The 14,246-nt window shown below is 42.8% G+C and overlaps 1 protein-coding gene across 2 annotated transcripts in view; it reads left to right on the top strand.

Annotated features, from left to right (window-relative positions):
* The window catches only part of USP7 (ubiquitin specific peptidase 7), a 71,540-nt gene that overhangs the window by 34,118 nt on the left and 23,176 nt on the right, over nucleotides 1-14,246 (top strand). Inside the window, exons 1-6 of one of the 2 annotated variants that reach the window (XM_032258084.1) lie at nucleotides 2,223-2,327; nucleotides 3,070-3,244; nucleotides 8,422-8,620; nucleotides 11,025-11,163; nucleotides 11,877-11,965; nucleotides 13,049-13,157. In XM_032258084.1, the coding sequence (XP_032113975.1) occupies nucleotides 8,535-8,620; nucleotides 11,025-11,163; nucleotides 11,877-11,965; nucleotides 13,049-13,157 (423 nt within the window). In that variant the 5' untranslated portion in view covers nucleotides 2,223-2,327; nucleotides 3,070-3,244; nucleotides 8,422-8,534. Of the gene's footprint in view, nucleotides 1-2,222; nucleotides 2,328-3,069; nucleotides 3,245-8,421; nucleotides 8,621-11,024; nucleotides 11,164-11,876; nucleotides 11,966-13,048; nucleotides 13,158-14,246 lie in introns of those variants that run through there. The other variant, XM_032258083.1, reaches the window with a different exon arrangement.

The raw sequence follows: 14,246 nt of genomic DNA, 5'->3' as shown, positions 1-14,246 counted from the left end.
GAATGAGCAAAGAGACGTTTTTCCTTCTCTCCATCCTATCTCCTGAGAAGACATCTGAGTTCCTTTCCTTAACACCCTTCCACAGCATTTCTGTCAAGACATGATGGTCTAGGGTCTAGTTTCAAGTGTGCGTATATGTTTTCAGAAATAAGCTTTAAAAAAACCCAGTAAGTTGAGACAAGGTCTCACTGTGTTACCCTGACTGGTTTCAAACTTCTGGGCTCAAGCAGTTATCCCACTTTAGCCTCCCAAAGTGCTGGGGTTGATAGGCAGTGAGCCATGATGGGTCAGACCAGAAATAACTTCAAACATCATTAACGAAGTGTATCTATTAAGACTGTGAAGATCGAAATTGGTCTTTAATGACTTAATCTTAAATGTCTGGGTAATAATTTTTTCTTTTTGGTATTTTGGATGTTTTGAGATGCTTGGGTGGTGGGGAGTACGATTTTATTTTGGAATTATCGACGAGGTTTATGATAAAATTCCAGCATTGGGGTTTTGGAGGGTTCCTAGAGGGGAAGTGGGAGTGGCACTGTCCGTGGTGCTGAATCCGATTGCATGCTGGTTCCAATGGCAGGAAAGCTCTGAAATTGTGAAAGGCACAGATAGGACTACCTGGCTATTAAAAAGCACGTCTGCTTGCACTTGAGATGAGATTCTTAACTTCTGTCCGATGCATCAGGGAAAGCCAACTATGTAGGCAACCGTGGGGGCCAGCATTAGTTACAGTGAGCTATTCAAATATATGGAAAAACAAGTCGATTTAAATGGGATGTATGAACCTACGTGAAACCTCCAAGTCCTGCTGTGGTTACTCTCCTTGTAGAATAACCATCTGTGTCAGTGTGAGAAAATTATGCTTTAAAATTGATGAAAAGTGACTAGAATGTTGTAATTCACACCTTATTTGCCACTTGTAACTTAAAATGTTTTGAATCTGAACTTGAGTTATATGTGTTTTTCAGCCCCAGCATTTAGCACACATTTACAGTGATCAAACAATTTTATCCTTTCCTAAACACTTTAACACGCTCTTTACAAAATTATACATTAATTGTCCAGTGACACCTTGAGGATGATAATTTGATGTTTTAAGACCCTGGCATGGCTGGACGTGGTGACTCATGCCAGCAATTCTAGCACTTTGGGGAGGCCAAGGCAGGTGGATTACATGAGGTCAGGAGTTTGGGACCAGGCTGACCAACATGTTGAAACCTTATTTCTACTAAAAATAAAAAATTAGCTGGGAGTGGTGGCATGTGCTTGTAATCCCAGCTACTCAGGAGGCTGAGGCAGGAGAATCACTTCAACCCCAGAGGCAGAGGTTGCAGTGAGCCTACATTGTGCCTCTGCACTCCAGCCTGGGGGACAGAGTGAGACTCCATCTCAAAAAAAAAAAAAAAAAAAAAAAAAAAGGCACTAGCTTGTGTTCTTGTGTTCATGATGAAAAAATTTAAAATATTTAATGCCTACATTTGCATATGTTCAGTAATCTTCAGAACAAAATTGCCTGTAGAATTGTCTTAATTACCAAGAAACCTATTGTAAAATAATGATTTTTCACAACAATTAGATAAAGTTTCTTAATGCTGATTAGCTATTGTAAGAACTACCTAAGGAGTTTTTTGGTTTGTTTGTTTTTGTTTGAGATGACCCTGTCGCCCAGGCTGGAGTACAGTGGCACTCTTGGCTCACTACAGCCTCTGCTTCCTAGGTTCAAGTGACTTTCATGCCTCAGCCTGCCAAGTAGCTGGGATTGCAGGCATGCAGCACCACACCCAGCTAGTTTTTGCATTTCTAGTAGAGGCGGGGTTTCACCATGTTGGTTAAGCTAGTCTTGAACTCCTGGCCTCAGGTGATTCATTCCGCTCGGCCTCTCAAACTGTTGGGATAACAGGCATGAACCACCATGTCTGACCTACATAAGAGATTTTGCATAAAAAGTTTTGTGCAGAATATCATTGCAAATAAAGCAAATTACAGTGTGGCATAGCATATATTCAAATTTCATTTAGTGTTTTGAAATTAATGAAAGTTTGTATTTAGTAAACATTAGTATAAATACTTTCTGGATTAGAATCGACTTTTATTATGGTACAATTGGAATTTATTAATGACTAGGCAACATCAAAAGGATAAGTTTATATTCTGTTTAATCTGTCAAATTCCATCAAAGCCATGAATGTAAAACACATGGAATTTCTTTTTCTTATTTAAAGCTGGAGATACCGATGACCCACCAAGAATTACTCAGAACCCTGTGATCAACGGGAACGTGGCCCTGAGTGATGGACACAACAACACGGAGGAGGACATGGAGGATGGTAAGTGCCTCTGGTTTGCCTCCTCACAGCGGGCGGAAACCTGCCAAAACAGATTCAGATCCATTGTTTTTTCCTTGGGTACTTCTGAGCTTGAGCGTAGCAAGTTTTCAGGACGCTGTAACTGAGGAAAATCCTGTTTTGGTTTTGAGTATCAAGACTGCCTACACCACTTCCAGGTAAGTAGATTCTCCCTACCCTAGGCGAGGAGGTTGAATGTAGGTTTAAATGTAATAGGTGGGTATTTACTCACACCTACAGGTCTCCAGCTACTGCTAGTATTGGGAACAACAGGCACTTCTGACTCTCCTTCCTGTTTGTTTGCAGCAAGATATGTGCAGCCATTGGGAACTTGGCTTTCCATTGCATTCTCATTGCAGGGTGTATATCAGTTGACGATAGCTGAGACTCCCTCCCCACTCCTGTTAGGGATGAAATCGGATTCAAACTTTGGCCTTCATTCTCCCTCACTGAGTTTTGGTCTATAGCTTATCTGTGAGAAAGCATACACATACGTATGTGCATGGACATTTTTTTGTGTAGGAAATCAGTTTTTTCTTTCGAGACCATTCCTTCTTTAAATGTATCAGATTAGTGATCTCAATATTTGCAAGGTCACAATATTGTGGGTAGGGAGCAGCCAGTAATTGCAATATGCAGCCCCTGGAGTCTTGAGTGTAATATGAAACCATGTTCTGTCAAAAAGCATGTCCATCAATCCTCATGAGGGTTGTGTCCTTCCCAGGGGAGTAACGGGGCAGTTGAAAGAAACCATCAGCCACGGGCTGCACCACCAGAAGGACTGCTGTTCAGACCTCCTGCCAAAAGTTCAGCCTCCATGAGAAACTGCAGCCGTAGTTGAGAGTTCTCTCACAGTGCGGTTTACCCCTGGCAGCTGGCTGAGGCAATATCTGAGGAAGGTAAAGAGGCGTGGTTTAAACCCGCTGCTTTGTTACCTGTGGAGTGCGCTTTCCACCGTAGACAAGGGCAATGGTGTGGGTGTGGTCTCGATGGTTGTTGGGCTTTTGGAGATTTTACTTCAGACACCAGAGATGCCGAAAGTGGTTGAGAGAGCGCATTTGGGAAGGCATGGCTAGGTCTGAGGTGACAGGTGTGCGTTTGGGATCAATTCTAGTCACTTGTGGAGCAGTGATAGGCCCTGCCCAATCGGAGCATCCCCAGTCTAGTTCCCACAGAGCAATCTTTTCCAACATTTCCCCACTGTTTTTTCTTTTTTTAGCGGGGAGGTCTTGGGAGGAGGTCTAGGGTGGAGTTTCTCAGCTTCTCATGGCATCTTGGATAATTGTTGATTGTGGGAGTCTGTCCTGTGCATTCCAGGATGCCAATGGCCCTTGTCCACCACTTGCAGTCATGGCATGTCTCTAGACATTGACAATTGTCTACTGGGGAGAATGACTTATGAGGGGACAATATGGGTAAAAATCCCCTTGCTTTTGAGGTACATTTCATTAAATTAGTAGACAGTGGTACTAAGCCATAGGTCCTGAAAGTGGAAATGCCTTTCTCTGACCTCCTTGATGGAAAAAGTATATAATCCGAGGCCGAATAATCTTCAGTAGCACCTTTTCTCGGTTTGGAACTGTGACCGCTGTGGAAACACCCAGCGTGTAATGTCTTTCTGATGACAAAGTGCATGGGAGGGTGGTGGTCCTGACTGTAGGAGTAGAACTTAGAGCTGAGGGCAGCGTTTTCCAGCACAATTTCCATACGAATTGTGCAACCCTCTTCTGCAGGAGATGAATGCGTTGTGGAAAATGTACAGGATTCTAGGAAGTTGGGGATGTGCTGGGCTAAATAGGCTTTCTTTACCATTGTGTGTCTCAGAGTTGCCATGTCAGAAGCAACATAAATTGCTTCTCCAAAAGAAGTTTTTGTTAATGATTCCCCAAGACTCTGGACTGAGACTGCCCCCTCCCCCCTTTTTTTGAATGTCCTGTTTCCTTGAGTGTTGAGTGTCCATTTCAGACTAGGACACACAATCTGGGAAGCACTGCGTTAGAAGTTTTGTCAGTAGCCACACTATCAACAACTTGACTGATTTGCACAGAAGCCTTCTTAGTAAGGGACATTTCTTATTGTAAGAAGCTAAATAGCTAATAACACAGAAAGAGATGGGAGAAATGAATAGTTGAGGAAGAGAACGTTTAAAAATCCTGTTCACAAAGAATTATGGGCAAGTGTCAGAATTACATTTATTATATCTAGTCATTCTACTTTTAGTTCCTCATTCACTGTTATTTGTGAGATGATCAAGAAAGATTTAGTTTATACGTTTTTTTGAGGTAGGGTCTTGCTCTGTCACCCAGGCTGGAGTATAGTGGTGTGATCACTGCTTACTGCAGCCACAGCCTTTTCTGCTCAAGCAGTTCTCCCACCTCAGCCTCCTGAGTAGCTGGGACTACAAGTGTGTGCCACCATGTGTGGCTAGTTTTTTGTAGTGACAGGATGTCACTTTGTTGCCCAGACTGGTCTCAAACTTCTGGGCTCAGGCAGTTTTCCTGCCTTGACCTCCCAGTGTGTTGGTTTTATAGGCATGACTCATTGCACTTGGCCCAAGGAAGTTTTATTTTATTTTGAGATAGGCTCTTGCTGTGTTGCCCAGGCTGGAATGCAGTGGAGCCATCTTGGCTCACTGCAGCCTCCACCTCCTGGGCTCATGTGATTCTCCTGCCTCAGCCTTTCGAGTAGCTGGGATTACATGCTTCCATGCTCAGCTAATTTTTGTATTTTTAGTAGAGAAGGAGTTTCACCATGTTGGCCAGGCTGGTCGCAAACTCCTGACCTCAGGTGGTTCACTAGCCTTGGCTTCCCCAAGTGCTGGGACCATAAGCGTGAGTCACTGAGGAGGTTTTAGAGCAAATGCAGCTTCTGAAGATCTAGATGGATCTGGATTTCAAATGTTGTTCTCCATGAAACTAATTTGTGGAGACTGACTAGGACTTGCAAGAAATTGTATTAGAGTGAATAATTGAAGTTTGCTAAAATCACTGCAACAGGACCGTTTAGGGAAATTTCATACCAACCTTTCTGAGTCAAAAATCTGAAGAATTGTGTTTTTCTTTACCTTTCTGTTTGCACCTGAAGCCCAGGCTGTTCCATTGGTCTTTGCCCTGGGATGATAAAATTGGTGTAACAAAGTGCACAGTGGGAACTTTGTGCTGTAATTCCTGCTGCCACTGCTACAAGGATCTCTAGAGGCAAGATTGGAAGGTAGTAAGTTATCAAGGAGTCTGGTTGAGGATTTGTGGTGACAGCAGTTTGCAGAAGCTCGTTGCACTGTCGTTTACAATTAAAAGAAGCATGCAGTAATGAAATGGTGTACGGTTAATGTTAATGGCATCCAGGCAGATTGGAGTCTCTGTGCATGAAGCACTAATGTGGCAGGGAATGAGGGTGTTCTTCCTAATCCCTAGTATACTTGGAAGTTGCAAAAAATAGTACATAGCATCCATTGTACTGTTAACTGTTTTCTGGGACAAAAATCTCCATCACTCAGTCTCATTTTCCTTGTAGGAGGAAAATCTGGCCAGCTGTATCTGTGAAAGCTGGATTCTAAGTCCACTTCTCTTTTTTCATTGGCTCTCCTGTCTTGACCTTTTGTTTTTTAATAAAAGTTTTCTTTTTTTTTTCTTTTTCCATCCCTTAAAGAATAATGAGCTTGTAAAAAGTTTTTCTTTTTACAAAGTTTTTATAAGTAATGAGCTTGTAAGAAAGTTTTTCTTTTTCCATCCCTTCAAGAGTAAAGAGCTTATAAAAAGCTTTCAATTATTCTTTTAGTATGAAGAGTTTTCGGAAACCGAGGTGAAATTTTCATAGACCTGAAGTGTCATCTAAACTTCCTGATGAGCAGATTTTCTGTCTGTTCTAAGAAATGTGCCTTAAGTCTGAGGCTGAAATCAAGTGTATGATGCACCAGCTGTAAACTAACTACCGTGTATCAGGGCAGTAACAGACATGGGGGCACAGAGATGAATGCGTGGTGGCCTCTGCGGGGCTGGCCAGCAGGTGGACCAAGTGCCATGCTGAGTCTCACCATTGTTTGGTTGTTTTTAATATTTAAGGAATATTTGAGAATTTAATGTATAGGGCAAAAGTACAAAAAATCGCTTATAGTCTATTGATTTTGTGTACCTGAAATCAAACCCTATAAAGAGCTGAGTTATATAAAATAGATGAGTTGGAAGAGAGGCATAACCTCATTTATCTTTCAGCTTTTTAGGTCCTGCAGTGATTTTCCGTTTGGTTGCTTCTGTGCAGTTCTGTATACGTGGGCTCCATAAAGTGAACAAGCTAATAGTCTCATTTTGTTGAGGTCTGCGTTTTGTGTTATGGTAACCTGCAGCAGTGGTATTTTTAAAACCAGAGGCAGGGTCACTGTGCTTAGTGTCTTGACAAATCTTGGGTATTAAAATGTTTTGTTGTCACTTTGTAAAACAGCCTCAGTGAACCTCCGTTTCCTCACCTAAAACATAGGAATTGACATCTGTCTCTTGTCTGCCTTGCAGAACTCAATTGCTGATTATGAATTGTGTGATCCTAAAAACATGGCAAAACTCACTCCACCACACCATTCTAGACATTTTTATCTTGAAAAAGTTTCTTGCCTTTTGGTAGACTTTTATCCCTCAAAGAGATTAGGGTAATGCCACTTGAAGAGGCTCGAATAAATAATTCTCTTGGATAAGATGCTTACCATCACACATGCTTTTGATATACTACCCTCCCAGGAGGACTGATGGACATGTTTTCTTAAGACCAAACTCAGTCACAAACTTCAAGCAAATTCTATGCCCTGGGAAGTGGCCGATGCTGAGAACTCAGTTGTTAGTGAACTTTGGAGTCTGAAAGGTTGGATTTCGTGGTGACTGCCTTCAGGGGCCTGAAGATGAAGGATGGGAGGATGTTCTTGTGTGCTCTTTACCTAAGCCTATGGAGTCTCATTTTGTGCCTTAGGAGCCCAGTAGTCAGGGCTGTCAGAGTAGCACCTAATTCTAAGCCAGGAACACCCTTCCAGGTACTGCCTGTAGAACGTGGCCAAGGGTCTCCCTCCAGTCAGTGAGCTGTGTGTAGTCTCTAATGAGATAGGTTGAGAAGGTGAAAGGAAGTGTTTAGAAGCTTGTATAGCATGTTGACCTTGCTGTGGCAATTTCATTATGTTTTATAAAAGTATTGGTCTGTAACAGATTGGTGTGGGTGTGGGAGGACTGTGCCTTCACAGGAGTTGTTTGAGAAGCAGTGAGCTGCTGCAGGGTTTGTCAAAGGTGATTGACTGATGGCCACGTGCAAATGAATAGTCACTGTCATCAGTGAAAGATTGAATTTTAAACGGAGACCTTCAGTTGGACCTCTGCTGAGAGGCACTGTGTTGACAGAAACTTCAGTTTCTTAAATCAGCCATTGGGTCTTGTTATCATTGAACAATTGATGCTACTCATGTAGGAAAAAAAAAATACCAGTTTCTTTTTTTAAAAAAAATTATTCCCCCTAGGGTGTCTAGGCTAGTATTTTTGCAAACATTGTGAACTACTGAAGTTAACGTTTATTTTTAGGCTAATGTCGTAGTCATTGTTTTGTTTCTAAGCAGTGCTGAGCTTCCGGGGGATCGCTGTTTCCCTGGCCCTGAAGTCCTGCCTTTGTGTTCTCTGCCCTTTATTTCTCCTCTCTAAAGCCAGGCCAAGTCCCATACCGTGGTCTTTCCCCCAAGAAGTCCCGTCCTTGAACAGATATGAGCCATGTTGCTCCTTCTCAACAAAGTTTCTCCACTTAGTTGGTGCCCAGGGTCCTTGGGAATTCAGCATTAGTAGAGTAGACATTGTTCACACATGGAACTCAGTCTGACAGGGAAGTCAGGTATATGTTAGCACTCTTGAATTTTGGATTGTAAGGAAGAATTCATTCATTCAGAAACTGTATGTCATCTAGTATTAGGCTTTTAATAAATTGGAAGCAATTTTTCCAAACTGTTAGATTTTAGCAGTTAAATCAAGATGTGTAGACGGTTTATTCCATGTCGATTGATGCTAGTGGTTTTGATCAGTGCATGGGCTCTGTGACTGACGATGTGGTTTTTTTGCAGACACCAGTTGGCGCTCCGAGGCAACCTTTCAGTTCACTGTGGAGCGCTTCAGCAGACTGAGTGAGTCGGTCCTTAGCCCTCCGTGTTTTGTGCGAAATCTGCCATGGAAGATTATGGTGATGCCACGCTTTTATCCAGACAGACCACACCAAAAAAGCGTAGGATTCTTTCTCCAGTGCAATGCTGAATCTGATTCCACGTAAGACAGTTTAAATGATGCAACTACAAATCCCCACATAGTTGTATTACATTAGTGGAAGCCAAATTTGATCAGCCTAGAGCAATTCTATCTTAAATTATTTGCTGCCTTTATGTAGTCTTTTTATTTTAAATTGAGTACGTCTATCTGTTTAAAACCCACTGGTGTATGTATAATACCCAAACTAGAAAAGTATATTTTTGTCTATTAAGTGAAAAACTAAAAATAGTTTATCTAGCAGCCCATGGAATCAGGGCCTGCTTGGATTAGCTGACCATCGAGCCACCAGACTTAATTGTAACCGTGCCAGTAACTGCCTGAGCGGAAAATGGCAGCTGTCAGAGCCAGACATCCTTTCCATTGTGTGATAGCTACTTTGTACAGGTTGTTCAGAAAGTACAAGTAGAACATTCTTTGAAAGATTTATATAGTATGGGATTCTGACTTGAGGAACATTTAAAAATTCATATAATGAAATGTCTGAAAATTGAGAAATCTTGATGGTCCTTCTATTTAGATGAATTAGAAGATTAATTCACCTTTTATCAAAAACACAGTTGATTCTGGGAGTGCAGACCACTTTGTCAACTTGTTTGCGTCAGAGCCAGGGAAAGCTGCTGACTTGGACTGTACCTGTCCTGGTCTCTGCCACCACAGAGAGTGGCCCTTTGGAACCTTCAGTAACACATTTCCCAGAGTGAACTGGCTTTCACTGTTCTGTCTGTTCTCCCTGGGAATAAAATTTACTTTCTTTTTTCTTTTTTTTTTTTTTTTTTTTTTCTTTTTTCTTTTTGAGATGGAGTCTCGCTCTGTCACCCAGGCTGTAGTTCAGTGGCGCTGTCTTGGCTCACTGCAACCTCCACCTCCCGGCTCTAGGCGATTCGTCTGCCTCAGCCTCCTGAGTAGCTGGGACTACAGCTGTGTGCCACCACACCCAGCTAATTTTGTATGTCTAGTAGAGATGGAGTTTCACCGTGTTGGTCAGGCTTGTCTCCCAACTTCTGAGCTCAGGTGATCTACCTGCCTCAACTTCCCGAAGAGCTGGGATTACAGGCATGAGCCACTGCGCCCTGCCATTGCATTTTTAAATGTTTAAGTAAGAAGTGCCAAGGTAATTTTATAATGGAGCTAGGGCCTATGGATGGTTAGTTTTCCTCATTTCTTGACATTATGATGTGATCTGATAAGTATTTGGGCTAGGTTTGTTTTAGTCCAATGGACAGTTTTAGCCTGAACAGCATTTTGGAAAAAGTAAATGGTCCAACATGCTCAATGTCAGTGTTCCAATCAAGCAGGGAATGCTGCGGGAACAGCACTGTCCTACCCTTCTCCTGAAGAGTCATACCACTTCAGGGTTTAGTTGCGGTGTTCATTTATAAGGCCTTACTTTAATCGCAAACCGTAACTTTCTTTGACTTAAGTGCGTATGGTTTTTGAACCTGGATTTAGAGACCCTTTTGTGGTCCACTCCACGCATGTACAGTAGTTCTCTTGTGGTTGCAATTTTGTGCTTCATCGGTGAATTCTTCAATGCCAGGGCAGGACAGCAAGCTGTAAGGCTGCAGAGCTCCCTGGCTGGTTTTGGGGCTGGTCCTTCCCCAGAGTGTGCGGGAGGGCATACTAGGAGAGCTTGAGAGTGACGGCACCGACGGGCTACAGGGACAGGAGTGATGCTGAGAGGTGATTCCTTTATCAGCAGTAGAACCAGAGGTTTACAGTTTGCATCCACCTGTCTATTCTTTTTTGTTCTTTTTTTTTTTTTCTTCTGAGACGGAATGTTGCTCTTGTTGCCCAGCCTGGAGTGCAGTGGCGCGATCTTGGCTCACAGCAACCTCCACCTCCTGGGTTCAAGCGATTCTCCTGCCTCAGCCTCCTGAGTAGCTAGGATTATAGGCATGTGCCACCACGCCTGGCTATTTTTGTATTTTTAGTAGAGACAGGGTTTCTCCATGTTGGTCAGGCTGGTCTTGAACTCCCGACCTCAGGTGATCCACCCACCGAGGCCTCCCAAAGTGCTGGGATTACAGGCATGAGCCACCACTGCCTGCTGTTTCTTTTCTAATAACTATTGTCTGACCAAAAAGCTGTAGTCTTATACAGAATCCACAACTGTTATTGAAAGCTCAGAAAGTTGTATAGCTACAATTAAAATTTGTTTCAACTTCTGAGGAATTAAAAAATAAAACCATGAGCGAAGTCACTACAAACTACACAGGGAGCCCCAAATACCTTTTTCTGTATTAAAGGTAAAAATGCCTCTGTACTACCTTTACCCCCAACCTGAAAGGAGAGAGCAATGAAAACATAAATGGGAATGTTGGTGTACTATGTTTACTGTCTTTAAAAATGTGTAACGTCTGGTAAATATGTCAACTAAGGCTTAGATTATTGTTTTTTTAAACAGGTCGTGGTCTTGTCATGCACAAGCAGTGTTGAAGATAATAAATTACAGAGATGATGAAAAATCATTCAGTCGTCGTATTAGTCATTTGTTCTTCCATAAAGAAAATGATTGGGGATTTTCCAATTTTATGGCCTGGAGTGTAAGTAACAGTGGATTTAGTCCGAACAATCGGTGCATTACTGCTTCTTGTTCCCTTAAAACTTTTTGATTCTTTAAGTCCTTTATTAATGTTAGAGTCAGATTTTTGATTTGTAAATTGGACAGGTGTCTTTGAAAACGTGTTTTCTCCATTTTCCTAGCTTAGGTTTTTAACAACTTTCTGGATTCACATTTTACCTTTTAGTCAGACATTCAAAGGCAGTTCCCAATGGGCTAAATTTCCTTTAAAAGACATAATGCTGTTTGAGGTCCTTTCATGATTCAGGCATAGTTCTGAGTGGTTTCTTGTAACTTTATTCAGTTTACTTTGGCTCCTTTTTGCATAGGTGGTAGCCAGTGGAACAACCTTAGGAATGTTACTTCTTGTTACACTAAGTCACTTAGCATTGCATTCTCGGTTTCCTTAATGCTCCCCTCGCTCTGCTTAGAAGAGCACAGATTTCTCCTGTCCCTGCTGTGGCACGGAGCCCCTGAGTGCCTTTGGGGTGCCTCTGATGTGTCAAGCATTTACTGTATTTGTTGTGAGACCACTGTTAAAAGCAAATTGAAACAGTTTAAAATTAGCAATAAAGTTGGGGTGTAATTTTAAAATATTTTAATCTATATTAAGTACAGGGCACCAGTGTAATTTGTCTCCTGGGAATAAAGAGTCTCTTCTTATTCAAGCTGGATATTCTTATTTGTGTTTTATAGGAAGTGACTGATCCTGAGAAAGGATTTATAGACGATGACAAAGTAACCTTTGAAGTCTTTGTCCAGGCGGATGCTCCCCATGGAGTTGCGTAAGTTTTTCTTTAATTGGGTGCTGTTAAAAATGTCTTTTGTGCTGGTGAAAGAAGCTTTATCATACATGTAACAGAGATGCACATGTTTAATCAGTAACCATCCTCTCTGTGCTTGCCCTGTGGCACACAAGAGTCACACCTGCTTGACACTCGTTTAACAGATTGAGCAGTTCCTGTATGTTAGACCCTTGGAGCATAATTGTGTAATTATGGTCAACTAGATAGCTGTGGACAGGGAGGAAGTCCTGTCTGAATGTGAGGACGAGTGGGAGGGGAAAAGGTGAGCATCACCGACAACTAACGTGAGCAAGGAGTAAAGAGGCATGGCCAGGCTGTTAGGTGTACTTGAGTGTTTCCAAGGCCAGGAAGTAACCCCTGGAGTAACAGGGCACTGGTGAATGGTACTGCACAGTAGGTGTCTCCTCCAGCACTGGTCATGCTTGGTGGCTGTCATGTGTTTGTGTCGTGGTGTTCTGTACAGAGGGAGATGGGCGTGGCGGTGGGTGGATTGCTGTGCTTTCAGGCACCGTTCTGTATGGGGTGGGGTAGGAAGGTAGGAGACAAGAGAATCTACCTTTCCCCCAAACGACCACCAAAACCACAGTTTAAAAAAAGCACTGGGAGTTTAGAAGTCTGAGGCAAAACTTGCTGAATACACACTTCTGTTTCTTCGTGTGTGTACACAGAAAAGATGAGTTTCAGCTTTTTCCATGTTGTGCTGACCTCACAAGTGAAAAGTATAATTAATTATGTAACCAGATTCTGTTGTGAGGCATGTTGGGTATGAACATGTGGGACTCCATAAGTGTCTGTTCTTGCTGGGCTTGATCAGTGACAGCACTGCCACTGTCAGTAGGCAGGTGCTTCAAGGACTGTGTGAATGTGGGGGTTGCATTTGCACCAGTTCACACAGTGGAGCAAACAGAAGGGAGTCGGTGGCCATTGAAGGAAGCTGTGTGATGAGCGCTCCTGGCCTCGGTTTCCTTAACGCTGACCTCAAGTCAGATTGCTCCCCACACACACTGCAGGAGCAGTGGGGTATCTGTGCAAGGTCCCCTCAACCTTGAACTGATCTTTCAGGTGGGATTCAAAGAAGCACACAGGCTATGTCGGCTTAAAGAATCAGGGAGCGACTTGTTACATGAACAGCTTGCTACAGACGTTATTTTTCACAAATCAGCTACGAAAGGTAAATGGATAGTGTTCCTCTGGATAGTGTTCCTCTCCTGCAGCTTTCCGCCTACCCTTTTCTCTCAGGTATATCAGAGACAGCAAAGTCCTCTTGGCAAAGATGCCAGTCTCCCTCCCCCGGCCCTGTCTCCTTAGATGGCTGCTAGTTCATCCTTCGTTTTCATTCCCCAGTGCTGGGCCACCTCCTTTGTAACCTGCCTCAGTGATTCAAAGTTACCACAGCTGACCTTTTTCTTTGAGACAGAGTCTTGCTCTGCCACCCAGGCGGGAGTGCTCCATTGCAAGATCCCACCACTGGTGGGATCTTGGCTTACTGCAGCCTCTGACTCCCGGGTTCAAGGCATTCTCTGGCCTCTGCCTCCCGAGTAGCTGGAATTGTGGGTACCTGCCACCATGCCTGGCTAATTTTTCTGTGTTACTAGAGACAGGCTTTCACCATGTTATCCAGGCTGGTCTCAAACTCCTGACCCTAAGCTATCCACCTGCCTTAGCTTCCCAAGGTGCTGGGATTATAGATGTGAGCCACCATGCCCAGCCGTGACCTAATTTTACAGACTTATAATTGTGCTAGAAATCACCTTATAAAGGTATTTAGAAAAACAAAACCATAAAATCCATTAACAGCAACATTTGTGAAGTTTTATATCAAAATTTAGTTGACAAGTCAAGGCAACTTTATTGAAAATTTTAATGAAAAGAATAGACGTACATTAAATCTAACATAGATTAGTCAGTTAATTCTGAGAATTACATGTGATTATTATGAAGGGGTACAGGAGACAGGCACTCCTGGTTTTGGGGTGGGCAGGGGTGCTGGCTGGCTTGTCAGCCTTCAAAACATGTTTGCACAGCCACCAAGACTTGTGATATATCCCGGGGACAGCTCAGTGTGGGTAATTTTAGTGACATTTAATGGTAAGTTAAGAAATGGTGCTCCAATAAGTATGAAATAAAGTAGTTCTCTGAGGGGTGATTCTGTTTTTTGTTTCCTTCTCTATTATCTTTTTATTAAGAACACATGGGTGAGACTGGGTGCTGTGGCTTATGCCTATAATCCCAGCACTTTGGGAGGCTAAGGTGGGCAGAT

The sequence above is a fragment of the Sapajus apella genome, unplaced genomic scaffold (assembly GCF_009761245.1).
Source record: "Sapajus apella isolate SASKATOON/1434 unplaced genomic scaffold, GSC_monkey_1.0 scaffold99, whole genome shotgun sequence".
Taxonomy (NCBI): Eukaryota; Metazoa; Chordata; class Mammalia; order Primates; family Cebidae; genus Sapajus; species Sapajus apella.
Note: the sequence above shows the minus strand (reverse complement) of the source record. Positions and strands in the feature narration are given on the sequence as shown.